The 27085-nt window shown below is 57.1% G+C and overlaps 4 protein-coding genes across 32 annotated transcripts in view; 2 read left to right on the top strand and 2 right to left on the bottom strand.

Annotated features, from left to right (window-relative positions):
- Positions 1 to 365: 365 nt before the first annotated feature.
- Positions 366 to 8674, bottom strand: PDIA3 (protein disulfide isomerase family A member 3). The gene is made up of 13 exons (XM_015873449.2): positions 8440 to 8674; positions 8232 to 8310; positions 7255 to 7372; positions 6453 to 6560; positions 5447 to 5576; positions 4887 to 5003; positions 4310 to 4435; positions 3603 to 3785; positions 2941 to 3049; positions 1977 to 2105; positions 1525 to 1604; positions 1003 to 1060; positions 366 to 773 (listed from the first exon to the last, which is right to left on the bottom strand). The coding sequence occupies exons 1-13, from the start codon at positions 8604 to 8606 to the stop codon at positions 654 to 656; spliced, it is 1524 nt and encodes a 507-aa protein (XP_015728935.1). The 5' UTR covers positions 8607 to 8674; the 3' UTR covers positions 366 to 653.
- Positions 8675 to 10480: 1806 nt separating this feature from the next.
- On the top strand, positions 10481 to 11804 carry LOC107318995 (uncharacterized). 2 transcript variants are annotated; one of them, XM_085515113.1, is made up of 3 exons: positions 10481 to 10644; positions 10734 to 11564; positions 11679 to 11804. In XM_085515113.1, exons 1-2 carry the CDS (start codon positions 10623 to 10625, stop codon positions 11543 to 11545), a joined length of 834 nt encoding a protein of 277 aa, XP_085371239.1. In that variant the 5' UTR covers positions 10481 to 10622; the 3' UTR covers positions 11546 to 11564; positions 11679 to 11804. The 2 variants fall into 2 exon arrangements, with proteins under 2 accessions (XP_085371239.1, XP_015728955.2); XM_015873469.3 differs by having other exon boundaries at positions 10734 to 11715.
- A 237-nt stretch (positions 11805 to 12041) lies between these two features.
- On the bottom strand, positions 12042 to 19981 carry CKMT1A (creatine kinase, mitochondrial 1A). 2 transcript variants are annotated; one of them, XM_032446960.2, is made up of 9 exons: positions 19908 to 19981; positions 14801 to 14999; positions 14589 to 14684; positions 14282 to 14503; positions 13815 to 13900; positions 13128 to 13251; positions 12854 to 12988; positions 12420 to 12545; positions 12042 to 12288 (listed from the first exon to the last, which is right to left on the bottom strand). In XM_032446960.2, the coding sequence occupies exons 1-9, from the start codon at positions 19958 to 19960 to the stop codon at positions 12172 to 12174; spliced, it is 1158 nt and encodes a 385-aa protein (XP_032302851.2). In that variant the 5' UTR covers positions 19961 to 19981; the 3' UTR covers positions 12042 to 12171. The 2 variants fall into 2 exon arrangements, with proteins under 2 accessions (XP_032302851.2, XP_015728953.1); XM_015873467.3 differs by lacking the exon at positions 19908 to 19981 and adding an exon at positions 19221 to 19420.
- A 257-nt stretch (positions 19982 to 20238) lies between these two features.
- The window catches only part of PPIP5K1 (diphosphoinositol pentakisphosphate kinase 1), a 39784-nt gene continuing 32937 nt past the window's right edge, over positions 20239 to 27085 (top strand). For 15 of the 27 annotated variants that reach the window (XR_014934222.1, XR_014934221.1, XR_014934220.1 and 12 more), the window contains exons 1-7: positions 20239 to 20359; positions 22961 to 23128; positions 23378 to 23552; positions 24993 to 25188; positions 25276 to 25366; positions 25912 to 25997; positions 26229 to 26383. Coding sequence is in view for 19 of the 27 variants with exons in the window: in XM_015873244.3 (XP_015728730.1) it covers positions 23406 to 23552; positions 24993 to 25188; positions 25276 to 25366; positions 25912 to 25997; positions 26229 to 26383 (675 nt within the window). In the remaining 8 variants the exon portion in view is untranslated. Of the gene's footprint in view, positions 20360 to 20901; positions 21056 to 21801; positions 21945 to 22045; positions 23129 to 23269; positions 23553 to 24992; positions 25189 to 25275; positions 25367 to 25885; positions 25998 to 26228; positions 26384 to 27085 lie in introns of those variants that run through there. The other 12 variants (XM_085515095.1, XM_085515089.1, XM_085515092.1 and 9 more) reach the window with 10 other exon arrangements.

Here is a 27085-nt window from a genome sequence, read left to right as displayed (position 1 = left end):
GTCATCCGGGGCAGGAAGAGCCGCTCGGGGCTTTGGAACGGGGCAACAGACGGGGAGGTCTGTCGTGATCCGGGACGGTGGGGGGGGGGGAAGCTCAGCACAGCAAGACCCGGCTCGGACAGGCAGCGGCTGCCGGTGCCAGGAGAGACCGGGAGCCCTCCGAGGCTCATCGCCTCCCTCCTTGCACAGCACAGCGAGGCGATTCTTGCTATTCATTAGCAGGAGAAATAAGGGCAAACTGGAAGCTGAGCTCACCTCTAGAACCAGGCCCTAAAGGTTCACTGAGAGAAACTAGACTCACAATTTGTTGCTCAGAAAGCAGCAGCCTGACGTTACATTTAATGAGTCTCCAGGACAGGGACACATAAGTTTAAGGGGGTCATTTTATTGTTTCACTTCTCCAAATGTACAAAAAAAAAATTAGAAAATAACCCTACCCCACCCCCTCCCAAAGCACAAAACAAACCAGCCTGGGGAGCCCCACAACAGTGCAGCTGAGGGGCGGCAGGAAATTAAACAGAACTAGACACAGCAGCTGGAGCCCCTCAGCCCTCGTAGTCACCGGTTCTCCACAATCCAGAACTGGCCCCAGTCTGCCCAGTGCTTCCCCAATTCACACAGAGCCCATCCCGATAACATGGTGAGCAGGTACTTTACAAATCCTCCTTTGCCTTCTTCTTGGATTTCTTGGCTTTATCTTCCTCCTGCAGCACAGGAGTGTTGGTTGCCTCCCGCTTCAAGTAGCTGATGAAGTCACTCACTTCTCTGCCACCCTGCAGGATACACAAGGCAGTGAGGCACAGCCTGTCCTCACTGTGGACTTTGCCTTTGCTAGGAGAGGGTTCAGGTGCCATCCAGGTGACCAAACCAACTGCAAGCAGAACTCTCTCCTGTGGGTCTGCAGCACGCGGCAGAACATTCCCAGCAGGTACCCAGCGTTATTTGGAAACCTGGATTCCACCTCATCACTCCACAAAGCCCCAGGAGTTGCGTGACACTCACCTCATACTTCTTTGGACTTTGCTTCTTGCCAGCTGGAGCAAAGTAGATGGTGGGGAAGCTAAGGAAAGAGAACAGATGTCTGAGCTCAGGATGTGCTGCTTTATTCAGCCTCTGTCCTTCCAGACCATCTCCGAGAGAACCTGCAACCTTGCTCTAGTTGCACATGGCAACAAGCTTAACCAGCTCTTAAGCCAGTACGTGCAGCATCCAAAAGCCTCGTCTTATCTGCACAGCTGGCTGAGCACAACTACAGTCACATTTGCTAGCTTTCAGAAAAGCAATTCCAGTGTTATTTCTGCACCACTGAGACCAGAATCACAGGAAGTTTGAGAAAGAGTTCAGTGAGACAAGCTTTTAGGTGTGGCCAGGACACCAGAGGAGCAGAACAGATGCATGTAATCCCCTGTCCATACCCCCGTTCTCCCCAGGAACCTTTCAGATCTTCCATAGAAGATGCTGGTCAGAGACGAAAGCCTGAAGTCGTGTCCACTGACACAGTGGTCTAACAGAAGCAGTACCTACCCTCTGACTTCATATGGCGAAGGCACATCATTGGCTGTAGCATCCATTTTGGCAATGACAATATTGGGATCTTTACTGAGCTGTTGAAAGAGCACATTAATAACCAATCCATAGCACCACCACTCTAAACATAATCTGATAGAAGGATAATGGTGTCATGCATGGTCCTTACGAGACTATCATCAGAGGGAAAAGACCCAAAAAGGAACTTTTCCACCCGAGGACAGTCACTAAATAAGGTAATATTGATGTGCCACCGCAAAACCAGCAGTTACTGCCACACTCCAGATCCCGCCAATGCATTTCTGCATTGACAGGGGATGGCAAACATTGAAGTCCTCAGGGAGGCACAGTTATACCATTACACTATAAAGATTGGAGAGACGGAATATGCAGAACTGTAAATGACAGCTTTGCAGCACTAAACACTTGCAGTAGAGACTCTGACTTACCTTCTCTCCCAGCTCTTTGTATTTGGGCTCCAGATTCTTGCAGTGGCCACACCAGGGTGCGTAAAACTCTATCAGGACATCTTTGTCTTCTGCATTAACAATTTCGTCAAAGTTCTCAGCAACCACCACCTAAAAGAGTTTGATCGCACAAAGTTTGGGTTTTTAACTCAGCCGTGAGGCAGTACCATGACATGTCATGCCCCAGAAAGCCTGGCCTCCCACTGCATCTACACAGCGAGCACCAAACAGTCCAAACACGCAGCTCTTCACCAAGCTGCAGCATCATGAACAAGTAGGCAAAAGCCCATGAGAAGATACTGGCACCACCTGCAAGCGAGTTTTGGACACTGTAACACTGCAGAAAAAAGGCAGAATAATTTATTTCTTAGTCCCAGCAAGCTCCAGGCTAAAGAACAAGTTGCTGAGCTCATCCCAACCCACACGTAAATAAGCAGTGCATTTCACTCCTGTCTAAGACCTTCATCTGAACATAAAGCCATGGGAATACTTTCCTTCAGGGCAGATTCTAGTGGGATGAACAAGCAGTAGGAATTAAGCCATTATCCTAAGCTGATGAGATGACCACGTAAGACTTCAGGAACTGAGCAGCTGTGACCAGCTTCAAAGCCATCCCATGGGGGAGGCACAAGTCAAGACAGCAAAATCCTTGTAAATCTCAATGATCCTGCACTTGCAGAGAGTATCAAGTAGCTCATGCAGGAGTTACTATGCTGAGAAAAAAGTATGAAATCCAAACTGTGAGCTGGGTTTCTTTAGTTCCGAAGTGCAGCATAAAAGGGAATTAATAATTTTTCTGTAACACAGCACAAGCTTCTCAAGGTGCCACAAGTACACTTGGAGCAAGGGCTGTTTGCATATGCTGCCATACGACTAGAAGCTGCTGCTGAAGTGGTTTTTTTTCCCCACTAGCAGCAGCTTTTGCCTCCCCTGATAAAACACTCACCTTCACAGGGCCATCATTGTTTTCAGGGACAGGCTCCGATTTCAGGTACTTTTTCAAGTTGCCACCGAAGTAATCATGCAAGAATCTCTCCAGAGCCTTTCCATCACGGCTGAAAGCAAAGTGACATTTTATAGCCGCTGTGACACATACAGGATGAGAGATGAAAACATTCAAGGCTGATTTAACCTCCTTCCACCCACACAACAGATGCCACCTGCATCTGTGAGAGCACCACTCTGGGGCCAGCTTAGAAGAACCCAGAACAAGCACAACAGACCCCTCTAAAGCTTTGGCAGGAGCCGGGGTGCACATTTCATTCTAGGTTTTAGGCCTTGAGAGCACCCTTAAATTTCTTCTCTTCTAAAGGAATGCACAGATATTCCCATCCACGCCCCTTACTGAATATTATTTCCTAAGCAGACACTACACAAAGTTACAGAATTAAACTGAAGATTTTTAAAGACAGGACAGACTGGAAGCACTCTAGAAGGCAAGAAAGCACACGGGACAACTAAGAATCTTTCTGACCCAGAAGTCATTTCTTCCAGCAGAAAGATCGAGCTTTCCTATTTCCTCCAAGCTAATGAACAATTATCTGGGTCAGACTCCCAGACCCAGGTCTATGAAGCAAGAAGCAACACTGCTAACATTCAAAAACTTACGAGAATTCTTCCTGCATGACATATTTATCTCCTTTAGCTGTTCTGATGGCAACAACAGGAGCTTCACCCACACTGTTGTCTAGACCAAATTCTGACAGCTCATGGCCAAAAGTTTTCCGGCTAGCAACAGCAAATGACAGTTTGTGACCTGCATCCAAGAATTTCTTTGCAATCATCATAACTCTGGAAAAAAAGAAAGACAAAAAACAACAAAGTGTGATTCCTTGGAACACTACCTTCCACATGAGGAACACACCAGACAAGGAATTCAATGGTGTGGTATGAATCGATGCATTCCACACAGGCAAGTCCTGTAGAAAGAGAGCTAACAAGCAAAGCAAACTTGTTTATTTTGAATACAGTCTAAGCAAATATCAGATGTGCTTTTTTTTTTTTTTCTTAAACCTATCAGCTTGATCACCGAGGAATACAAAGAATAGAATATCACATAACTTTACCAAAGACATTTCAGTTTAAAATCTAAGGACTAGGTAACTGAAAGCAAGTAGGTGGGGCTTCAAACAAGCACCTTGAGTTCAGCAGGCAGCAGTCAGCAGAGTACTCTTGATTAGAAACCCAGTGGCGATTTTTCTGGGGGAGAACAAATCCCATACAGACAGAAGAAACTCTTAAGTTGAACTACAGAACACCACCAATACAGGGATCGAGTGAGAGAGGCAGATAACACTAACTCAGCCACTACGTACCGGTTGCGCCAGTAGTTTGAGCCCTTTGCATTTTTCTCATAGTCCACATCATAGTATGCCACCAGCAAGTCCTTCCCTTGGATCAAGTCTTTGTTGTCTTCAGTCATATGCGGACAGATACCAAAGCTACCAATGAGACAGAGGTTAGCAGCTTTAACTTCACTGTTCGAATTCCATCACATCCTAGGAAAGGTCTCAATACAGCACGTTCTTGATTCCCACCCAAGAATGCTTAATATCAGTAACCAGTATGACACAAAAACATTTTGCCCATTCACACCCAGCCACAATTTCAATTAATGCATCTGACCTAAGGTTTAAGACTGCATACTTCTCAAGAAGTATGTATTTCTTTTAAACAGAAACCTGGTTGCTTGAATATAGAGAACAGATGTCAACAGCCACAACAGTATTTCCAGAAAGAAGGGAGATAGCCCAAAGGAAACAGTGTAAGCAAGGCAGACCTTTTGGATACAGAAGTGGCAGCTACACTTGGTGGAGAAAATGTTCTGGCAGGATGGAACCCAACTTGGGACAGACTCTAGACTATCACATTGTCCAGCAAGAAATCACTCACATATTCTCCTGGATAAATTTCTTGATCTTTGCACTGGTGACTTTGTCTTCAGTGTACTTGACAGTGCTGTCCTCAAACTTGTTTGCCAGCCGGGAAGGTCGGAATAGGACTACACCCCTGAGAGGAAGCAGATACCATCAATTAGTTCAAAGCATTCCTAGGCTTTCAAAGGGCAGCAGCTCAATGAGACTTTAGCCTCCACTAACCACCCTCGTTCAACATCCAGAGACACAGCAAAGATGACTAGTCTCTCCGCAGTGCTACTACACCAGATCTACTTGCCACGCTGTTTCTCATTATTCAGACAAGCCATGGCCACCAGCAATGAGAAACTAGAAAGAGCATAAGCAATGGGAAGGCAAAACACCTATTGAGACACTTCCCACCTGGAGGGGGACACTAATTCTCTAGGTCCTGCAACTGTTCTATGATACCCAAACACTCCTACACACACACAGTAACAGCTGGGAACACAACAATACCTTACTATATGCTCAGAAGGTTATTGACTGGAATTATTTTGTTCCAATTGCCATAAAAAAATATCTTTAAGAACTTACTCTCCATCTTCCTCATACTTCTGCACCAGCTGCTCCTCACTGGTGTGTGCAAAACGGTAGTTGTCCCTTAAGTTGTTGGCAGCTTTCATGAATTCAGAATAAGCATCACTGGAAGCATCTCTAAAGAAGCCTGCAGAAGAAAGACAGATGGTGACCTCGAACCAACTTAGCAGCAGTTACTGTGCAGCTCATCATTTGTCTTTACAGTGCATCAAAAGCTGTCTTCTGAATCACAGACCCTGGTTTTTGACAGTTTCTCCCATTTCTAGTGGAACACTTTTTGCACTCCTTCTCTTCCACCAGCAGCGAGTTACTCAAGAATCAGTCGTTCAGCTAAAAGAGAACTATCTGCTGAGCACTACAATTTCCATTTGCTGTCACACGTGACACTATTAATGGTAGCAACAGTCAATGGTACATAACGGGAATAAGTTCAGGAGTGCTGATCACTACTCAGCCCATTTCATTTGTATGGTGATGCCTGACCTGCACAAAGGAAAGCTGCTATTACCACTCAAACCATGACTGGAGGATAAAGGGATGATAAATACTATCATAGCAGGATTTCTAGAAATCCAAAGCTACCTCTTGTCAGTCAGCCAAAAGAGCAACAAGCTTAAAAAAAAAAAAGACTCTACAGTTCCAGGAGCTCTGAAAGGCGTCAAACAGTCAAAGAGCCACAGGAGAGAAGAAAAGTTGGACTAAATCCCCAGAGGTCACCAAGTCCAATCTCCTCAAAGCAGAGCCAGCTTCAAAGTCAGGTCAAGTTGCTCAGAACTTTTTCCAAACGAGTTTTGAAAGATCTCCAAGATTGAAAGTCTTGAAACATCTCTGATCACTTGCTTCTGTTTTTTCCTTCCTGACATTAAAGTCTTTTTTCCCCTGACATCCACCTGGAACTTCCCTTACTACACTTTAGGTTACTGCCTCTTTTCACAGCACATTCACAACAGGTCTTCCAGAGTCAAGTGTACGTTCATTTAAATTCCGCACTGATTCTACTCACCAACTACAGAAGCATCTTTATCACCGATGAATTTCTCAAAATCAGCCACAGAACTGAGAGCCACTGAAGCAGGTCCCGCCTGTTTCTTGAGATGACTGACAATTCCATCTTAAAATAAAGGTCAAACAATTAAGGGGATCCACCCAAAGCTCGACAAGATACTTTTCAAGTTCCCTGAAACAAAACCTATTTCTGACAACTCTTCTACCAGGTCCCAAACCAAATGGCCCAACAGTGACACAATAAACATGGTACGTACTGGAAGTTTCTCATCACCTTTTCTTCACCTTCATTGCACTGAAAACTATCTTAGAAATGCAGTTTTTCATAGCACTGCCCTGCTAAAAATTATTTTTTTCAACGCTCTCATACCAAGAGCTGCACACGTGTTGCTAATGTGGTACAGAACACTACACTGTGGAAAATGATTCACTACATGAAAAACTGATAGGGAGACAACACCTTCTCACTGCAACCAAAGGAGTTCAGAGATTAGTTACTTGTAAGTTAACGGTATAAGATCCTCCCCTGAAGCATTTTTCACGTACTACCCATCAAGGACACTATGCTTTAAATATAATCTGGAAAACTTTACCTATAAGGGAGAGTTTTAAGTGCTACTAAGCACCCAGCACTCTCCCAACAGAAAGAGTTCTGAGAAGGGCAAAGGTGTGCATATGAAGGGAATAATTACTTGTACCTGTCAATACGTTTCACACTCCTGAAACAAAGTCTGTTCTGTGTGGGACTCCCTTCTAGTGCTATTTCAGCAAGATGCAGACAGATGCTGACAAGCTCTCACCTGCTGTCCTGGGTCCATCATAGGTTCCTGACTCTTCCCCATCTCGAAAAATCTTCAGGGTGGGATATCCACTGACTCCATACTTGTTACACGTGTTTGAATTTGCTGTACAGTCAACCTAAGAGAAAAGAAATATTGCTACTCAGAGACTTTACAACCCAAACAAAAGCAGCTTTGCCACTGCACACATTATCGCATATAAACTGGAAGACTGAAGGGCTTAGAAACTCTCACATGCTTTTAACCAGGGCTGGGTTCCTTCCACATAAAATGTAAAGATCTGAGAAACATCTGTGAAATCAGAAGCCAGGCCCAACATGAAACCAAACAGGTGACGTGGTACAGACTGACACTGAGAAATCAATACTGCAGAGAATGTAACAGATGTAACAGCGTGGTTGCATAGAAAAGATTTGAGGAAATGCACGGGAAACTAAGTAAGTAGTTGCAACTTTGAGATGCATTCCCCGTAAGAATATTAGTAAGGGCAGATTCTTGTTGATGAGAGAATTCCCAGGAATCAACCACTCTTAGCACCTTATCAACACCGAAGGTTTCTGCAACAGCTGAAGCAAACAGAAGTCTGTAGGAATCCACGCCAACTTCCCATAAGGAAAGCAGCTGACTCTTATTTAACAAAATCATGCAAGTTTTGAGGTAGAAAAGGTGGCTCTTCAGCAAAGTTCCTTACTGTGTAAGGCAAGGTAAAATACCACAGCTACTTCGTACGGTAATTCTTGGATTGAGGCCGCCCAGCTGCGGGTCGGCTCTCCCCATCAGAGCCCCCTCCCAGACAGCGGCACGGCCCATCTACAGCCTCACAGCAACCGCAGCCCTCGGGACGAGGCCGGACCCAGATACTTGAGTCCTCAAGGAGCTGCAGCTCACCCCGGCTCTGAGCCCCGCACAGCCCGGCAGAGGCTGCAGTAACATTAATGCAGCCCCTCCGCCCGCTGCACCGAGCCGCCCCCCCTCACCTTCACGAGCGGGACGATCCCCTTCAATCTGGTGGCGGCCGCCTCGTACTCCGGCGCCAGCCGCTTACAGTGCCCGCACCTGGGGGGGAACAGGAGGAGGAGGAGGGGTCAGTTCCGCCATGACGCCCCGCTCAGTTCCGCCATGACGCCCCGTTCCGCCCCGTTCCGCCCCGCGCTGCCCCCCGGGCCCGGCCCGGCCGCCCCTCACCAGGGCGCGAAGAACTCCACGAGCACCAGCCCCGGGCGCTCGGCCAGGCCGCTCTCGAAATCGGCGTCGCTGAGCTCCACCACGTCGGAGGCGCCGGCGGAGAGAGCGACAAACGGGAGGAGCAGCAGCAGAGCGGCGGGAGGCGGCCGGGACACGGACACGGACATGGCGGCACCGCGCGGCGCTGCGCTCCCTCCTCGGCGGCGGCGGCGGCTGAACAGGAGCCGGGGGCCGCAGGCCGGAAGTCCCGCCTCCGCAGCCGGATCTGCCGTGTGGCAGCTCCCCATTGGGCGCCGCGCGTTACGTCACGAGAGCCGGGACCAATGGGATGACGAACAGGGCGGGCGGGGAACGGCAGAGTCTGCCCCGCCCCCGAGGGACGATGGGACACGGAGCGGGACGGGACGCGGGAGGGAGACGGGAACGGGGCGATGATGGGGGATATGGGATATGGGATAGGGGATAGGGAATATGGGATAGGGGATAGGGGATATGGGATAGGGGATATGGGATAGGGGACAGGGGATATGGGATAGGGGATAGGGGATATGGGATAGGGGATATGGGATATGGGATAGGGGATATGGGATAGGGGATAGGGGATAGGGGATAGGGGATAGGGGATATGGGATAGGGGATATGGGATATGGGATAGGGGATAGGGGATAGGGGATATGGGATAGGGGATATGGGATATGGGATAGGGGATATGGGATAGGGGATAGGGGATATGGGATAGGGGATATGGGATATGGGATAGGGGATATGGGATAGGGGATAGGGGATAGGGGATAGGGGATAGGGGATATGGGATAGGGGATAGGGGATAGGGGATAGGGGATAGGGGATAGGGGATGGGCAGCGGGCAGCAGCGAGCAGTGGGCGGGTTTGTCCCGTTCCACATCCCGCACTGGTCTCCCTCGTTCCAGGGGCTCCATCTCCACACGCTGTAGCAGCACCGCGCACTGACCCGTGGGGCCATCAGCAGTGGTTGTGCTTTGCTGCCCAGCACCCCACGAACCCCCAACGCTTCCTTCTTTCTGCCCTTTGCCCTTTGCCCTGCACCTGCAGCTGGTGACACTCGCAGCTTTTGCAGCTCTTGGCAGCAGCACAGCTCGGTGCAGCAGCAGCACAGCTCGGTGCAGCAGCACAGCTCGGTGCAGCAGCACAGCTCGGTACAGCAGCACAGCTCGGTGCAGCAGCAGCACAGCTCGGTGCAGCAGCAGCACAGCTCGGTGCAGCAGCACAGCTCGGTGCAGCAGCAGCACAGCTCGGTGCAGCAGCAGCACAGCTCGGTACAGCAGCACAGCTCGGTGCAGCAGCACAGCTCGGTGCAGCAGCAGCACAGCTCGGTGCAGCAGCACAGCTCGGTGCAGCAGCACAGCTCGGTGCAGCAGCAGAACAGCTCGGTGGAGCAGCACTGAGATGAGCTCCGAGCTCGTCCTGAAACCTGAGCTCAGCGGAGCCGTGTGCCCGCAGCACCTGCTGCTCCTGGAGTGTCACCCACGTGCATCTGACCGTGGACGTTTGCAGGCAGGTACTCGGCATCCTGTGCTTTATCCCAGTGACAGATCTCAGGCTCTATGTTCAGCACGGCCTGTTCTACCTGCTCACCCAACTGTGAGCACACGCAGCCCCTTCCTGCTGTGCTGTGCTGCCCCGTGCCGGGCTCTCCCCGTGCAGAGCTCTGACTCCTCACGGCACAGCACAGCGCTCTGCAGTACCTGGGGCTCTGCCATTTGCAGTATGTCTGCAGAACACGCCTGTGAGTACCAGCACTAGTGAAGTTCTAGTTCTTGTCTGTAGCCACCCACCCTGCAGCCAGCACGGAGCGGCAGCCTCCAGTCCTGGTTCCCGATGTGCCCCATCTCATCCTTTTCAGGACCCGGTGCCACAAACACGAGCCTTTGCCCCCATGTCTCAGCCCCACTCCCTGCCTCCTGCCACAGCCAGTCCGGTATCTCTGCTGGGCTCGGGGGGACAGTCAGCGCCAGCATCTGTCTCACCGTTTGTTTCTCTGGGTCAGGAACCGTCCCGTACCCACCCTGTGACCCGCAGGGAGGAACCCAGCTGACAGCTGGTCTGAGCAGCTGCCACAGACTCCTCACACGGCGGAGCCATTTTCTCCTCGCAGCAGCTCTCCCCGCGCTCTGCAGGCTGCCTTTACTCTCTTCAGCCTGGATATGAGGCTTCTACTGCTGCAGGGTATCTGGAAGATTCCCCCTATAAACAAGATCATCAGCGGAACCCACGCTACGCTCTGGACGCCGATGACTGGGCCGTTCCTCTTGCAGGACACATTGGCGGCCATCACCGGTGGATGCTGGGCCACACTCAGCCACCGTCCGCCCCGTCACCCCAGGCCCCTCGAGGGGCGCCGCTCCGCCCCGGCAGCACCGGGCTCCTGGACGGGACGCCGCGTTCCTCCACCCACCGCTCAGACAAACGGCGCCTGCCGCAGCTTCCGCCGCCGTCACACCGTGACTGCGGGACCCACGCGCCGCCCCGCGGCCGGCAGAGGGCGCTGCGGGGCTCCCCGGTAGCGGCGGGCGGGGTCCGAGCTGCCCGCCCGGTGGGGCTGCCCGGGGCTGAGCCGGGACCCGCTGCGCACCGAGCGGCTGCTCCGCGCCGGGCCCCGACCGCGTGGGGAAGTGTCGCCGCGCTGAGCGGTGTCTGCTGCGCGGGGCGTGGGAGCCGCCGCGGCTCGTGGGGTGTCGGACCGCGCGGTGCGTCTGTCGGGGCGCGGCCCCTCGGGGCTGTTCCGGGCACAACGCCCCGCTGGGCTGCGGCCGCCTCGGACCCGGAGCTGGAAGGGCCGGGGCTGCGGGACCGGGAGCCGCCTGCTGGTGGTGCCGGGACGGCTGCGGGCGGCCGAGGGACGGGACCGGGACCGGGACCGGCGGGAGCTCGGCTGCTCGCCGGGTCACACCTCGCAGGTTCGCGAGGGGTAGCGCCCGATCCCGGCTCTTGCCGGCGGCGACGAAGGGAACGGCCGGGTCCGGCCCCGCAGCTCGGCTCGTGCTGCTCCTCGGGCCGTGCCCAGCAGCAGCTCCTTTGTGCTGCCGCCTGCCCGAACCCAGGCCTCGAATCGGTAGCGCTGTGCTGAGCTGTACGTGTGTGTGTGGGTACGTGTGTGTATGAGCGCTGTGAAGGGCTCCCAGCAGCAGTGGGGACACAAGCCCTTCCCAAGGAGCACCAGGCTGGCACGCTCTGCTCTGATGGCGCTTTCTTTCCTGCAGACAGAAACAGACAGAGCCAGGCCCCACCTTGGCTCTCTTCTGCCTGCCCGTGTCTTGCTGTGAGCACCCCCCAGCAAACCCGTGATGGGAACCCAGCCCTGCTCCCTTCGTCCCGCAGCAATGGCAGGGACTCTTTCCCAAGCCCCTCCCGTCCCAGCAGTTCCAGGCATCCTGCTGCCACCTGCCCCCAGGCTTCCCGTCCCCCGGCCGCATGCAGCCCCTGGGACTCCTCGGGCCCGTTCTCCCATGGGAGCAGCGGCCTGGAGAAATCCAGGGAGAGCTGCTCAAGGACACCAAGGCCTGTCTGTGTGCCTCTCTGCGGGCACAGGGCCGAGTGGGGTAAGGAGCAGAGAGAACCAAGGCTACAGCAGCACATGTTTATGGGGTCTGGCCTGGCTCTGTGCATAACAGCACAGCGACATGCTGGGCGCAGTGATGGCATAAGCTACAGGGGAAGCCGGGTCCTGCAGGGCTGGCGCTGCCTTGGTGTTGCTCAGTGCCGGAACTGAGGCACTGGGGAGGGGATGCGAATGTCCTGACCCTTCTCCAGCCGCCGCTCGCAGTCGATCAGGTAGTTCACACCGTCTATCACCAGCTGCACCAGTTCCACCTGCACCAGGAGCACAAAGTTCTGACTCGAGGCAGCCCTGGCCCCAGCCACCCTCCCGAGCCGTGCCAGCAGCTGCTGCATGAAGGGCACCTACTGTACCCACGGAGCATGGTGCTCTGCCCCTCTCGCACCTCTGATTTCCCCAGCCGGTCCAGGTTGGAGATGTCAAAGACGTTGCCGGTGGCTGCTGTGTCCACGCCACCGGTCCCACGCTTCTGTAGCCGCAGGTTCTCCAGGATCTTGGGAAAGCGACTGTCCTGGTGGCCAGAGAAGGTGTCAGTGATCAGCACGACCATCAGCCACAAATGACATCTCCCGGGGCTGCCCTCCCACGCCACGCAGCACCCCATCTGCAGCCCTGACAGGGAGCCCGTCCTTAGGTACATCCCACTCATCATGTGTACCTGGCCTCTGCTGCTGCAGTGCGGGCAGCATGTGCTGTTCTGCTCCCCTGTGTGACCCTGGGCAGCACCCAGGTCTGTGCCACGCAGCGCTCTCATTTCAGCAGGGCTGGGCTCCCTGTGCCTGCAGCCCTGGCTCCCCCAGCACCGTCTACAGTCATTACCTTGCTGAGCAGCGGCAGCTTGATGTGGACACCTGCCCGCAGCCCGGTGCCCAGGTTGGAGGGGCAGGTCAGGATGTATCCCAGCCTCTCGTTCCACATGAACTCCCAGCCTCGCTCCTGGATTAGTCGCTCCACCTGGGTCAGAGGCACAGGAAGCAGCTCAGCCCCCAGCCCAGCCCTCAGCGTGGCGCTGCCCAGCCCCGAGAGTGGGAGGGACACGCGTCCTGCAGGGCCCCCACCTGCAGGTAGGTGAGGTTGTACTGAGGTCGCTCACCTCCTTCAGGCCCCGGCAGAACCGCTCAAAGACGCGCTTCATGTTACCACCCTTCTCCATGGAGATGACGCGCGTGTGGTCCTCCTCGTTGATCCAGATCAGGAAGGTTTTCTCGTTGTTGTGCCTGGGACAGGGCAGTGCTCGGCTGTGCGGGGGCTGGCAGAGTCCTGTGCCCACGCTGCCAGCAACAGCAGTGCCCACCCCCCTGCTGTAAAGGCACTGCACCCTGAGGGTGATGGGCGAGCACAGCCTGGCGGCTGCTCTGCAGTGTGTGGGTGTGTGTAGGTGTGCTGCGAGCAGGAGGGAGAAGCAGATGTAAGTTCGGGGGTGGGTACAGTGTGCAGAGGGGGTGCAGTGCTGGGCATTGTCTGGGAAGCAGCCAGCAGGCACAGGCTTTTGTCAGCAGAGGGAACGATGTGCTGCAGAGCAGGCAGAGCTGGCAGCAGAGCCTGGGATGGCTGCAGAGCTGCCTGCTGCCATGTAAGGTACTGCGGATTATGCAGGGAGCAGCTGCCGCCGGCTCCATGGGCTGCAGCCGGCGATAGGAAACCAGGCTGTGGGTGGGCAGGGAGAACACAGCTGTGGGCACGGAGCTGGGGATGGCACCGGGCTCAGTGGGGCAGAACGGAGCAGCAGCGCCCTCCTCCTGCTGCCCTTTTGGTGGCCCAGCGCCAGGCAGGTCCTCACCAGATGCCTCGGGCGTCGGGCCAGTCCCGGGCCATTCCTGCTGCCGTCAGGAGCGGGGACACCGGCTTGTCAAAGAGGAAGTGGTCCTGCAGGGACACAGCGTGTCAGCGGGGCACGTGGCGGATACCGGGGCGCCGTCCCTCTGGTCCCCGAGCACCACACCGGGGGTGAACGTTACCGGCTGTCCCTGTGCAGCCCTCGCAATGCCAGCGGGGCAGCAGCCGTGTGCCACGCACTCGCCTTTCCCTGGGCACGTGGAGGGACACAGGGAGGGAGCCAGGGCGCCCCACGAGCTGCTGGGGCCTCATTCAACCCCAACTTCTTATGAGCGGGGCCATAAGCAGCCCCTGCAGCGTGGGGCAACCGCCCTGGGGACAGTGCCCCGGTGCTGCAGGGCTTGGGCTGGGAAGGGAGACGCGGTAGGAGACGTTGTCGGGACGGGGTCCTGCCGGGGCTGCCCGACTCACGTCAATGAGCTGCTGCTGCTCCTTCTCTGTCATCTCGCTGAGGCGGTAGTAGCGGCCCGACAGGTCCCCGGTGAGGCCATTCAGAGCCTCCACCGTCACCTTCTCCACCTCCCGCCGCTCGGCGCGGGTGCAGGCGGGGGGAAGGCTCAGCCCACGGATGCTGCGCCCGGTCCGGACCCGGGACGAGAGCACGTAGCGCTCATCGAAGTGGCCAAACTTAATCTAGAACAAACGTGGGACGTTGGCGAGCAGAGCTGGCACTGAGCATCACTGTCCCCAAGGCCAGAGCGTGCAGCACCGTGCCCACCTTGGAAGCATCCAGGTCGGTGACGTGCTTCATGGTGCGGGGGTTGTACCCATTGTGCCGCTCCTGGATCACGGGGTCAAACAGCTCAGCAAACACCTGGAGGGACGCGGGATGGGGCAGCTCTTCAGAGCCAGTGCCACGAGGAGCCTTTGGGGGATGTGGCAGGTGCCCTATGGAGCCTGGAGCGTGGCGGGGCCCCGGCCATGTCTCACCTCATACGTCTCCTCATCACCAGCCACCATGCCCACTGTCTTGATGAAAGGGTGGCCCGGGTTGTCCACACCGGTCTGGATGCACTGGTCCAAGGTCCAGCCGTTGGGGGTGGCTTTGTCGCAGAGCCGCGCGTAGATGGCTGGCGTCAGGTTGCTGGCCATACAGTTGTTGTGTTTCCGCAGGTCAGGGTACTCAGCACTGTGGGAAGAGGCACCAAATGAGCCTCCGTGTCCAGCAGTTTTGTGCTGAGTCTGACTGGGCTGGAGCTCATTTCCCCACTGCAGCGCACAGTGCTGTGTCTTACCCCCATAGCTATGATGGCCCTGATATAGCACCAATGTTCTGTTTCCTGCTGAGCAGCACTGGCACAGCACCACAGTCCTCCCCAGTCCTGCAGAGCCTGGGTATGGGCAGGAGGTGGGGAGAGGGGACATCCCTGGGGCAGCTGGCCTGACACGACCGAGGCATATTCCATACTGCACACATTGCATTCAGCAATAAAAGCTTTGGGCAGGAGAAGAAAGGGCTCTCGTTATGGGATTGTCCATCTGCCCAAGTGACTGCTGCGTATCCTGAGGCCCTGCTTCCCAAGGAGTGGCTGAGCATTGCTTGCTGATGGAAAATCAAGAACACATTATTTTCTCCTTTTACTTCTGCATGACCTTTGTTCTTTTTTTTTTTCCCCTTCCATTGAGCTGCTCTTTATCTCATTGTGCTGTTAAGGAGCAAATTGTGAGTCCAGTCATTCCTTCCCATACCTTATGGGTGAGTGCAACACCTACAAACGTCTTTTCCTGGCATTTTCCCCCTCTTGTCTCCCCGGGGTGTGGGAGTAAGGGCAGTGGGTGCTGCTGAGTGGCCATCAGCTGTCATCCACCCCAGGTCCCAGTGATGCCTCTGTCCTATGGAGACCACCGTAGCAGGGTGGGTGGAGAGAGACAGCTGCTGGCATTGCATGGGAGCAGAGAGCAGCCCAAGCTGATGGCTGCCATGAGGACAAGAGTCCATGAGCAAGTCTGGCTGGTGCACAGGGTGCAGCTCCTTATCACCTGTGTACCAGGGCTTGGTGCTGGGAGTGCTTCGTGGCAGGCAGCCACGTCAGCCACGGCCCCATGTAGTGCCTGGGCACAGGGCGGCCAGCTCTGGGCTGTGCGGGGTTTGCTCTGCTCAGCACAGCTGCTCCTGCTGTGCCTCTGCTCCCAGTGCTTGGGTCTGTGTGTCTGCACACAGCCCTGGGGGCTCTGACCCCACGCAGCCCGGACGCTGTGGGGCAGGAAATGGGCTGACCCTGATCTGCAGCTGGTGGGAACCGCACTTCTCTGGCACAGTTTATTGTATTAGGGGGATGCTTTCCTCTAATCAGCTTAGCAGGAGGCCGTCTCCTGACCTCATTCCCACTTTAGCTGGGCTTTGTGCTTGTCCTGTGCTCACAGGGGAACTGGCGGAGCAGGACCCAACCGCACTCTCCTTGGCCAAAACCCTCCCCCTGGAAGTGCCATTGTCTAGAGTGGGACAGGAGCAGCCCTCCCCAGGTCAGGTGGACTGGAACGTGGCCAGGGATATATGGCCCCTCTTCCTCAGGGAGGCACGGGCAGCTCAGCAGGGAGCAGAAGTGTCAGGTGCAGACCACCTCTGAGCTTTGGCATCTGCCAGGTGCCTGAGTCTGGCCTGAGTTTGGCTGCCAGCACCTGGCCCCGTGCTGCTGTGCAGAGCAGCCCCTGTCCCCAGCCCTGAGTCTGCAGTCCAGGAGTGCACACTGGCACTGTGCCTATGGCTTGGCTGCTGCTTGTGGCTTCTGGAGTTTGCAGAAAGAAAAGGAGGCTGGGCTCGTGGTGCCGCTCTGCGTGGGGAAGCACTGGCTCCAGCCTGTCCCCTTACATGGAGGTGTTTGCTCCAGGCAGAGCCAGTCCCAGGCTGGGCTGAGGCTGCTCCCCGTCCTACGCACATCTCTCTGCTGTTTGAGTTGCTCTGGCTCAAAGAATGCCTTGTTGCATGTGGGATGCAGCCTGCTCAGCCTCCTTTGTTGCTCCTGCCATTGGCTGGATGCGGACCCATGTCACCCCGGTGCGAGACACTCTCATGAAAAGCATTTGTTGCTCAGAAAGGGACACTTGGACGTGTCCCTTCCCTGCCCCCAGCACTGCTCAGTGTGCCAGGACTGCAGCTCACTCTGCTTCCCACCCTGCTGCCAGCAGACTGCATTCAGAGCCAGCAAAGGCTGCTAAGGCGAGCAGGCTTGCTTGCAGCCAGAAGGAAGCTGTATTAGGTTTAAGTATGCTGTCTGCTATAAGCAGTCCTTACCCCCACTGCAAAGGGTTCAGAGACGTTAAAGCTCCAGGATCTGTGCCTGCTGCGGTGCTGATTTAGCTCTGTCCTGAGCAGACCTTTCCCCAGAACAGCCCTAAATCGCAGCCAGAAGATTTGGGCAATCTCTTTTCAGCCTTTCCAGAGCACCCCAACTAAGCTGCACGGGGTCAGGATAAGCAGAACATCAAAGGGGATGACAGTGCTATGCTTGGTGCTGTGCTCATTCCCAGCAGAGCCTGAGCGGAGCTGCACAGGGAGCCAAGGGAACGCTGCGCTTGCCTGGCAGTGCAGGTTTCCTCTGCCACAAGCAGGAAGGCGGCACCACACTTGAACTTTTAGGGTTGCTGTCCCCTTGGTTTTGTTACCCAAACCCAGCTGTAGAACCGTGATCCCTTCATGCTGTTTTGCTCCCAGCGCCCGATGCTGAGTTGCAGGTGCATTCCCAGTAGGATCCCCAGCCCTGGAGGCCACGAGCCTTTCCAGCAGAGATGGACACGTTCCAGGGCGGTGCAGCAGGGAGGAGGCACCTGGCTGCCAGTGCAGCACCGTGGCCCCCTGTGTTCAGGACAGGGCTGCTTGCAGGACTCTGTGCCCAGGGGTGCTGTACTGGGAGGAGACTGCTCAGTGCTCAGCATGTGCTGTTGTGGGTCTGCCCGCGCTGTTGCACCTCCCGCCGCTGTCAGAACCGATCTAGCAGCCGGCGGCACCAACCACGGCTTCCACAGCCGCGGGGTCCCTCCCGCACCCAGACTCCGGGCCGCCCCCCACCCCGCAGGTCTCGCCAGGCCAGCACGCGTCCTTCAGCATCCCCACCCGACGCAGACCCGATGTCTGCGGCCCTGAGGCCGTTCAGAAGGTTCTCAAAGCGGCGCTGCAGGGAGAACAGACAGCACCACGCGGCCGTTGTCGTTCACTCCGTTTCCATTCCGTTTCCATTCCGTTTCCATTCCGTTTCCATTCCGTTTCCATTCCGTTTCCACGGCCCAGCCAGGCGCTGGCTCTCGGCGAGGCGCTCTGCACGAGCAGCGCTCAGCCCGCAATGCAGAGCAGCTCGGCGCGCTGTTTGCTGCAGGATCGCAGCGGCCGCGCGTGTTTGGAGCAGCAGCGCTTTGCTTCCTCCGTTCCGCACCTTCCCCCGCGCCATCACCGCCGGCAGCGGGACGAGGCGCTCGCTCCCCGCTCCCCGACCGTCGCCGGGCTGTGCCGCTCAGCTCCCAGCCGCAGCCCCTGCCGAGGAGCGGTACGAAGGGCGCGACGTGGAGCTTCGGCGCTGGAGCTGCAGCCCCGGCACCGCTGCGCGGTTCTGACGCGACCAGCGGCTCCCACGGAGCCGTGTCCCCCCAGGAGGAGCCGCGTACCCCCGGGAGGCTCCCACCCGTGAGCCAGGCGGGCACCTCCGAGCTCATCCCTGCTTGAAACCGCCGGCGCAGCACGAATGGCCGCGCCGCAGCGGCGGACCCGGTTCTCCCTCCGCCCCGAGCTGCGAGGGCAGGGCCCTGCGGGAAGCCCCCCGCTCCTCTAACGACCGCGCTGAGCTCGGGCTGCGTCCGTGCCCGGCATCCTCGCGGTGCCGCCCCCGACAGACCGAATCCCGGTGCCCCCCACTCCCGCCCCGCATCGGCCGGTCACGGCCCTCTGCAGGACCCTTCCGCAGCCCCGGAGCGGCGCTTTGCCCCAGCTCGGCCGGCCCCGGGCCCCCCGTTCCCGACCCGGGAGCGGCGCGGCGGTGTCGGTACCGCCCCGCGGGCCGGGGCCGTCTCGGCTCTGCCCCGAGGTAGGAACGGACCCGGTCCGGCGAGCCCCGCGCCCCGGCGCGGCGGTGTCCTTGGAATCGGGGACGGCGGATCCCGCAACCGCGACGGGGCCGCGCCGCGCCCTTCCCCGGCCGCCCCAGGCGGGAGGTTTTGGTCCCGCCGGAGGAGCCGGTTCCCCCCAGCGGGGCGCGGCTCCGAGCTGGGCGCTGACCGCGATCCCGGTCACCGCCGCCCCGGGGCTCAGGACGCCTCGCGGAGCTGCGGGAGCCCCGCGCCCCCTCCCCCGGTGCCGCGTGAAGCTGCCCCTGCCCGCCGCCGCCGCCCCCGCACGTGCGCCCCCGCCGCCCGCTCCCGGTACCTGGGCGGGTAGCGCCGTCGCTGCCGCTCGCCGGCGCTGACCGTGTCCCGGGCGAGCAGAAAACCGGCGGCGAGCGAACCGGCGCCCACCATGGCCAGGAGCCCGGCGGAGCGGCGGGCGGAGAGAGCGCGGGCGAAGGTGCTGGCCATCGCGGAGCGGGGAGCGAGCGCGGCCACGGCCGGCGGAGACGTGATGGGAATGGGAACGGGAACGGCGGGAGGGAGCGCGGGGGGCGGGGAGCGGCGGAGCGGGGCGGGGGGGGCGGAGGGGCGGAGGGGCATCGCCACCTGCTCGGGCCGCCCCGCCCCGCCACGGGGCCGCCGTCGCCTTCAGCACCGAACGTCGGACAGCGCCGGGGGGGCGAGACCGAACGGACCGGACCGGACCGGACACCGGGCGGCGGGCGGAGGGCACAGCGGGCACAGCGGGCACAGGGCACAGGGCAGAGCGGGCACAGGGGGATCCCGGCCCCGCGGGGACTTGAGGCGGGCGGGGCGCAGAGCGAGGGAGCGGCCCGGGCAAAGTCCGCGCACCTGCGGGAGGGAGCGGCGGGAGAACGGCCCGGGATGAGACTGTGACTGTACCGGGATGGATGGATGGATGACCGGCTGTACCGGGATGGACGGATGGATGACCGGCTGTACCGGGATGGATGGATGGATGACCGGCTGTACCGGGATGACCGACCGACTGACTGTGCACCGCGGCGCGGGGCCGGGCGGGCTGAGAAGGGCGGCCATCCCCGCCGACCAGCCGCGATGCCGCTCCCGCACGACGAGACCGGCCGGGACGGGGCGGCGGGTCCGAGCACACAGAGCGCTCGGCCCCGAACTGCGGCCCCGAACTGAGCTGCGGCCCCGCGCTGCCCATCGCCGCGATCCCTTTGTGCCGGGACCGGCTGCCCCGGGCCGGGTCCCTCGTCCCGCCGTCTCGGCCGGTCCCGGTGCCGGTTGCCGTGGTAACGCGGAGGCCGCCGCTCTCTCCCCCACGTGCCCGCAGCGCCGCCCGCCGCCGCCAGGTGCCGCCGCGCCGCTCCCGGCCGTCCCGCCTCCGCGCTCCCATTGGCTGGCGCCGGCCGTCAGCGCGTCGCGATTGGCTGCTGCGGCGTCGGCGGCGCAGGGTGCGCTCGGAGGCCGCAGGTGAGCGGAGGGAAATGGCGGCGCGCGGCGTGGCGCCCCCTGCTGCCAACGGCGGGACGGGAACGGAACGGGAACGGGAACGGGAACGGGAACGGGGACACGGAGCCGGGGCCGACAGCACCGGGGGGGGAGGAGAGAAAGGGGGGGGGGGAGGCCGGCAGGCCGAGGGGAGCAGCGCCGGGCCCCGCGTTCCGGGCAGCGCCGATGGGGTCAGCGCCGCCGCTCGGTGCGGGCCCGGTTTCTGCAGCGTCCCGCAGCCCCCGCCGGGCCGCAGCCCCGAGCTGCCGGCAGCACCGGGGTCCCGCTCCGAGCCCGCCCCGCGCTCCTTCCCCCCCCCGGATCCCGCAGGACGCGGAGCAGCGCGAGCACACGGAGCGCGGACACTGCCCGCATCGCTGCGGTGTGATTAGGGCTGGGCTGGGGTTGGGGTTGGGGTTAGAGTTAGGGTTAGGGCTGGGGTTGGGGTTGGGGTTGGGGCTGCGTGCGGCCCGACCGGCTGCTCGGTCGCCGGTGCCTGCACACAGCGCGGGGTTGGTCCTTCTCAGCCCGGGCCGTTCCGTGACCCTCCGATTCCCTCCGACATCCCGGTGCCGTGACGCTTCACACGTAACGACCCCGTGAATCTCACGGCGAAAACCACGAAGTGATGCCGTGAGAAGGAGCGGAGCCGCGGGACGGGGCACGTGGAGCTGCTGTGTCAGTGTGGAAGGCTTCATTTTAACGCAGCGTGTCCGAACGGGGTCATTAGTAACTGCGGCTGCGTGGGCGTTTCATCTGAAGTGATTCAGCGTTGACGTGGTGCAGGCTGCGATAAGAGCGCGGCTTTCACCTTTTGTGCGCTGTGAGCTTTAATGCAAATAGTGCCCCTGACAATGGGAGCAGCCGCTGGGGCAGGGATCCTCTGCAGCCGTGGGTTTGGTATGGAGGCTGATAGTTATGGAGGCTGATTGTTATGGAGGCTGATAGTTATGGAGGCTGAGCGGGGCGGTGCTGGTTTCGTGGGGGGTTTTTTCAGTCCCTGTAGCAGCTGTTGGTGGTTCAGTGCCAGTTCCAGTGGCAGCATCTCCCAGTGCCCGCCCTGTGCTTTGGTTGTGCTCCCTTTCATCAGAGCAGCCCGTCTGTTCCCCCAGGAGCCCTGCAGGGATGATGCTGATGTGGCTGATGTGGCCTTTGGCTGCGGTGGGTGCTGGGTTTTCGCTGTGTTTCCACGTGGCACCGGCTCCAGGAATAACCGTGGAGCAAAGCAAAGATTATCATCTTTTTTTTTCCCTCTAGGCTGGAATCAGGAACTTGTTGCGTTCTTAGTTCTTAGGGCAAAGGTTTTCCTGCTGCTCGGTCCATTTTGTCCAGGAGGGAGGAGAGAGCAAACGATTGGAGAAAGCGCTCCTCCTCCTCCTCCTCTTTGCTTCGTTAAATTCTCAGCCCCGGAGCTGACAGTGCTTGGGTACAGCTGCACCGTGCAGGGCCAAGGGGTGGGCAGCGCTGCCGGGGATCTCCTGCCCGTGTGTGCAGCGGTGGGTGGCACAGTGAGCGCCTGCACAGCGGGGTGCTGCGCTGCCGCTGGCTCAGGCTGTGGATCCCGGCAGTAAGTGCTGCTGGGTGTGATGTGTGTGTGCTGTGACTCCAGATGTTTGTGGGGTGGGCGCTGTGTGATCTGGGGGCGCGGTGGAGGTGTCCTCGTGTGGGAGGTGGCAGCTGGGCTGCGTCGCTTTGTGTCACCCCGTGTCACCTCGCAGTGCCCAGGGCTCCCCATGGCCGCAGAGCGCTGTGTGCCTCCTCCTGTCCTTCTGTGAGTGCCCTTCTGCACGGAGCACGCCTGCTTTCTCTCCCTATTTCCAAGGGGATTGCAGAGGCAATTGGATCGCTGTCTGTTTGTTCCTTCTGCCTGTTGCCAGCCTGTTTGGATGCGTGCCTGCAGGCTGGTGGCGTCTGAGTACATCTCTGCTTTGTGGAGAACTGGCAGGGAAGAACGGGCCCCCATAGTGCCTGTGACAGTGCACTCTGCTGTGGTGGATGGGCTGCCGGGGTGGGGGTGCTTAGAAGATGCATCAGCTGTCAGGCTGGGGAAGGCTGGAAACCACATGAGAGCACGAGGAGCAGTGGAAGGGTGCGTCTCATGTGTAGGAAATACGAGCATGAGGTGTTTGCTAAGTCATCTTCTCCAGGCTGCACTTCCTGTGCTGGGACGGAGGGAGGAGGGAGGAAGTCAAGGTGAAGGGCAACCACTCAGCATTTCTGAGTGCGCAGCTATGGGCAGAGGTGAACAGCTGTGTCCTTGCTGGGGGGAGGTCACACTTATGTGCATTCAGCTCGGCCGCTCGCGTGGCAGTCAGTGCTGCTCCAGGACATGCTCCTTTCCTGGTGTTTTTGAAGCACAGACTGTGTCCTGCTGACCAGACCCCATGCTCACAGGTAAATCACAGCCAACCCACCAACTCAGGAGCCCTGAGCTGCAAACCAAGCTGCAAACCTGCAAATTGAGCTGCTGCTGCTTTCTCCATGTCCTCTTTCCCCAGAGTTGTCACTTTGTTCCTTTCCTTCCTCCCCCTTAGATTCACGTGCTTCTCAAACTGCCATCTCTTACTGTCTCTGTTACTGCAGGTCTTCTTGAGCTAAAAGGATGAGAATTGGCTATTGGAAGGTCACCATCACTCTGCTGAGCTTCATCCCAACTTCTGGGTCCCGGCTGATGTCTCTGGGTGCACAAGGCTGCGAGCGTGTCCCCCCCCACACTGCGTGATTCAGACGGCGCTTGGAGCATGCATCACTGTAAGGGTTAAACTAATTCCACCCAGCAGCCACTGCCCCTTTCCTGGCTGATGCCAGAGGGCTCTCTGCAAGCGGAGCTCCTTGTCCAAATCCCAGACCCCCTTACACCTGAGGGTCTCTCCTGCACACTGCTCTCTTTAGGCTTTGCCCCTGTGTGTGCACAGCCCTGGGCTCACTCCCTCCCTGCTCGCAGCAGTGCCAGCCCTGGCCCAGCCCTTCATCACCACTTTCTGTGCACTGTGGTTCCAGAGCGGGATGGTCGGCCACCGGTGCTGCCATGTCGTCCCTGACGACCTCCACTGAGGGAGAGAATCCCATTCCCCGCTTTGTGGTCGGTTCCCGGGATGATGAGACAGACTTCCTGGGATCAAACATGAAGATGGATGAAACGGATTTCTTTGAAGATGACGAGGAGGAGGAGTCGGTAAGGAGCTCCCGGGGCTGTGCCTGCACAACTTGTGGGGCTGTGAGGGCTGCGGGGCCGTGGTCCTGGGCAGTGTGGCAGAGCCATATGGAGGGCAGTGACATCTCTGACGTGCTGTCGTGCTGCTGGACCTGGTGCCTCTTGCTGCAGTAAATCCCAGTCTCTTGGCTTGCAGGTCTCTTCCAGCTACAGCAGCAGATTTCCTTCTCCCAGCAGCTTAACCCCAGCATTACTGTAAACCTTTCTACTTCAACAGGGATTTTTTATTTTTTATGAAAACTGTGGGAGCTACAAGTAGAGCAAAGAGATTTCTGCAGAGGAAGCATTTGCTCTTTTCTGTAGCCTCCAGGAACAGGCTGCAGAAAAGGAGAACCTTTTCCAGCTCTTTGGCTTCTGTTCAGCCCACTCTTTCAGCCCCCCCAATGGCCTCTGTAAGGAGCTTCTGTTTGGAGGTGCTTCCTTCATCCTTCCTTTCGGTGGGCTGGACAAAGGGACTGAAGCTTGTTCCCGGGATGGGACGTAGGGACCTTGCAGAACGTTAATCAGCCATTAGTTATCCTGTCTCTGTGCAGCCTCTGGGGGCTCACACGGGTATATCCTGCAGCACAGTTAGAAAACGTTGGCAACAACATATGCTGACCTGCTCCTTAGAATGGGGAAGTAGATTTTCCAAAGACAATATGGAGGAACTGGTGGCTGGCTGGGACTTGTCACTGCGTGACCTTTGGGCAAGGGCACCGCTGGGAGAACTCTACCCTCTCATTCCCATGATTCATCCAGGACTTGTTTTGGGTTGGTGGTAGTTGTTGTTGTTGGGGTTTGGTTTGGAATGGGCTGAGCGGATTACTCTAGAATGGAGTGGAATGGCCCTCACTTCATTCCTGAGAAAATCGCCTGTCCATCCCAGAGAAGCAGTGTGCCGCCTTGGGCACAATGAAGAGACATTTCCTCCTGTGCGGTTAAGAGGAGCTCCTCTTCCCCCATGTGGACACTGCAGGGCTCTGCACAGTCCTCTGCCGCACCCATCTGGGAAGCATCCAGCATCTTTTGCTATAAAACACTTGCAGCTCTTCTCTGAGTCCTCTCATGTCTGCCAGCTGCCCGGGTGAGTTCTGGGCCAGAGACCACGATGTGGGCTTCCAGCTCCGCTGCAGGTTTGAGTGCCAGATATTTATTTCTGACCTTAGCAGTAGTATCCAGAGGAGGCATAATAGTGCCTGGCAAAGAAGCAGTGGTGTTTGGCTGCTCCTTCATGACATCCACCAGAGCAATCTGCTGGGAGCTGGAAGTGTGCATGATCTGAGTCTAGCAAGAGCTGTGAGCACATGGGGTTGGAAGAAAATCCTGTGTTTGTGCTGCACTGCTGCACTCCCACTCTCTTGCAGTTTTAATTCAGCAAAGCAGCTGACCTGTGCTAACCTGCTCTGTGTGTTCCCTTAGCCGCCTGAACGGCAGATTGTTGTTGGAATCTGTGCCATGACCAAAAAGTCCAAATCAAAGCCCATGACGCAGATTCTGGAGCGTCTGTGCAAGTTTGAGTACATCACAGTGGTGATTATGGGGGAGGACGTTATTCTGAATGAACCGGTGGAGAACTGGCCTCCTTGTGACTGCCTCATCTCCTTCCACTCCAAAGGTAAAAGTCTGCAGTGGACCTCAGCCCACCTAAGGTCTGGACAAGGGAGCTTCCATTCATTCCTTCCTTCCTTTTCCTGTATTTCAGGATTCCCTCTAGATAAAGCAGTTGCCTATGCCAAGCTGTGCAAGCCGTTCTTGATTAATGACCTTGATATGCAGTATTTTATTCAGGACAGGTAGGTGTCTGTGATCCAGCAGAGCCCCTTCCCTCTTAGTCAGATTTCTCTTCTCAGCTTATTGTGCAATCTGCTTCTTCCTGACCACCAGCAAATGAGATGGGAATTACTTTAGCAAAAGATTTTAGGGGTGTTTTGTCTTCTGATTCAACAGAAGACAGAAGTCAGAAGTGGAAGTGGTCTCTCAGAATGAAGCTATCACTGAGACATAAAGATCAAGACAGGTGGTGGGATGGGATTCTGGGACAGAAACTGGGAGCAGAAAGGCCAGGTCAGACCCTAAGGAAAATATGTTGGTGAAGGTCTTCAAGGTGCTTTGCAGCCATCAGCCTGCAGACATGTACTGCACGCATACAGCCAGGCTGCACTGGCTCCATCTGGGCAGGTCTAACACTGGACACCAGAGCTTCCACCACGTCTCTAGGTTGTGAGCAGAGCTCCTGCAGGTGCTGTCAGGCACCCCAAAGTGTAGCCCTTGTTAAAGAGCTGCAGTTTTACCCTTTCCAAACTTTTCTATAGGCTCTGACTGTTCCTGTCCTCCTCAGGCGTGAAGTGTATCGGATCCTTCAAGAAGAAGGAATAGACCTGCCCCGCTATGCTGTGCTCAATCGAGACCCCGATAGACCAGAAGGTAAGTAAGTGTCCAGGCTCTGCTGAAAGCAGCTTTTACAGACCGTACAGTTTAAGATACCCTGTAGAGAGCAGGCACTGATAGCAACTCATGCAGGCCTGATTTAGCAGCCTTTTGAGAACAGAGGTACAAGCAGCAGAACTGGCTTGCCAGCCAGGACCAAGGGCTCCAGCTATTTGCTGGGGCTGCTACTCCTCATCCTGCTGTGCCACTGCTCTGCTTTATCTTCAGAGTGCAACTTGGTGGAAGGAGAGGACCACGTGGAAGTAAACGGAGCTGTTTTCCCAAAGCCATTCGTAGAGAAGCCTGTCAGTGCCGAAGACCATAATGTGTACATTTACTACCCAACCTCAGCAGGTGGGGGCAGCCAGAGGCTCTTTCGGAAGGTGAGGGATCCCCCTTTTTGTTGTTGGGTCCATTAAAGCTGTAGGACTGAGAGAAGTGTGTGGCTTCAGGAGGGAGAGCTGGGGCGGGTGAGAGGAAAGAGAGGTTTTGTTTGGGGGGAATCTGTACCTTCTTGGGACTTGTAGTCGAGCCCTGTCTGGCTGGGAATTGCAGGATGTGAGATGGTGATGGTGCTGAATTCACCTTCACCGCCTCCTGTCTGCCACGTGTCCCGTGGGGCACTCATGGAGAACTGTGGCCCTTGTTGAACTACACACTGCTTTTTCTCAATCACTTTCTCAGTTTATTGGGAAGATTTAAAAAAATCCCTTCCTGCTGGCTCTCCTGCCGCTTTCAGCTGTAGCTTGCACATGTAATAAATGCACTATTTATTTCTAGATTCCACTGGGAATCTGCCGTACTCACACCACTCTGCCAGCACACAGTTAATAGCCGTGTTGCATCTTTTTTCCAATCAGTTACACATCTGCCATTAACGATCTTGAACTGAATTTCCTCAGCTAGTGTACACACACATATACCATTTGAGACTGCATACAAAGCCTCGCTGGAAGTGAAATCGGTGTGATCTTCTGGCCATAAGTTCAGTCGTACTGTCCTGGAAAGGGGTAAAATTAGTCAGATAGTGAACCGGCACTGTGGTTATCACTTTCTTACTTTCTAGGTCTTCACCTGCTGTTGTT

This window comes from Coturnix japonica, chromosome 14 (assembly GCF_054131305.1).
Source record: "Coturnix japonica strain WE chromosome 14, WE-NBRP24, whole genome shotgun sequence".
NCBI lineage: Eukaryota > Metazoa > Chordata > Aves > Galliformes > Phasianidae > Coturnix > Coturnix japonica.
Note: the sequence above shows the minus strand (reverse complement) of the source record. Positions and strands in the feature narration are given on the sequence as shown.

Excerpts from the sequence above, each read along its gene's own strand:
- CKMT1A (XM_015873467.3), bottom strand. The coding sequence starts at position 19,369 with ATGGCCAGCACCTTCGCCCGCGCTCTCTCCGCCCGCCGCTCCGCCGGG. Across the intron at positions 14,685-14,800 it reads GTGATGAGGAGACGTATGAG|GTGTTTGCTGAGCTGTTTGA; the intron begins GTGAGACATGGC and ends GCGTCCCTCCAG. Across the intron at positions 12,546-12,853 it reads AGCTGCCGCTGCTCAGCAAG|GACAGTCGCTTTCCCAAGAT; the intron begins GTAATGACTGTA and ends TCTGGCCACCAG.
- LOC107318995 (XM_085515113.1), top strand. The coding sequence starts at position 10,623 with ATGAGGCTTCTACTGCTGCAGG. Across the intron at positions 10,645-10,733 it reads GAGGCTTCTACTGCTGCAGG|GACACATTGGCGGCCATCAC; the intron begins GTATCTGGAAGA and ends TTCCTCTTGCAG.
- PDIA3 (XM_015873449.2), bottom strand. The coding sequence starts at position 8,606 with ATGTCCGTGTCCGTGTCCCGGCCGCCTCCCGCCGCTCTGCTGCTGCTC. Across the intron at positions 6,561-7,254 it reads TGATGGACCCAGGACAGCAG|ATGGAATTGTCAGTCATCTC; the intron begins GTGAGAGCTTGT and ends CTTTATTTTAAG. Across the intron at positions 774-1,002 it reads AAAGTCCAAAGAAGTATGAG|GGTGGCAGAGAAGTGAGTGA; the intron begins GTGAGTGTCACG and ends TGTATCCTGCAG.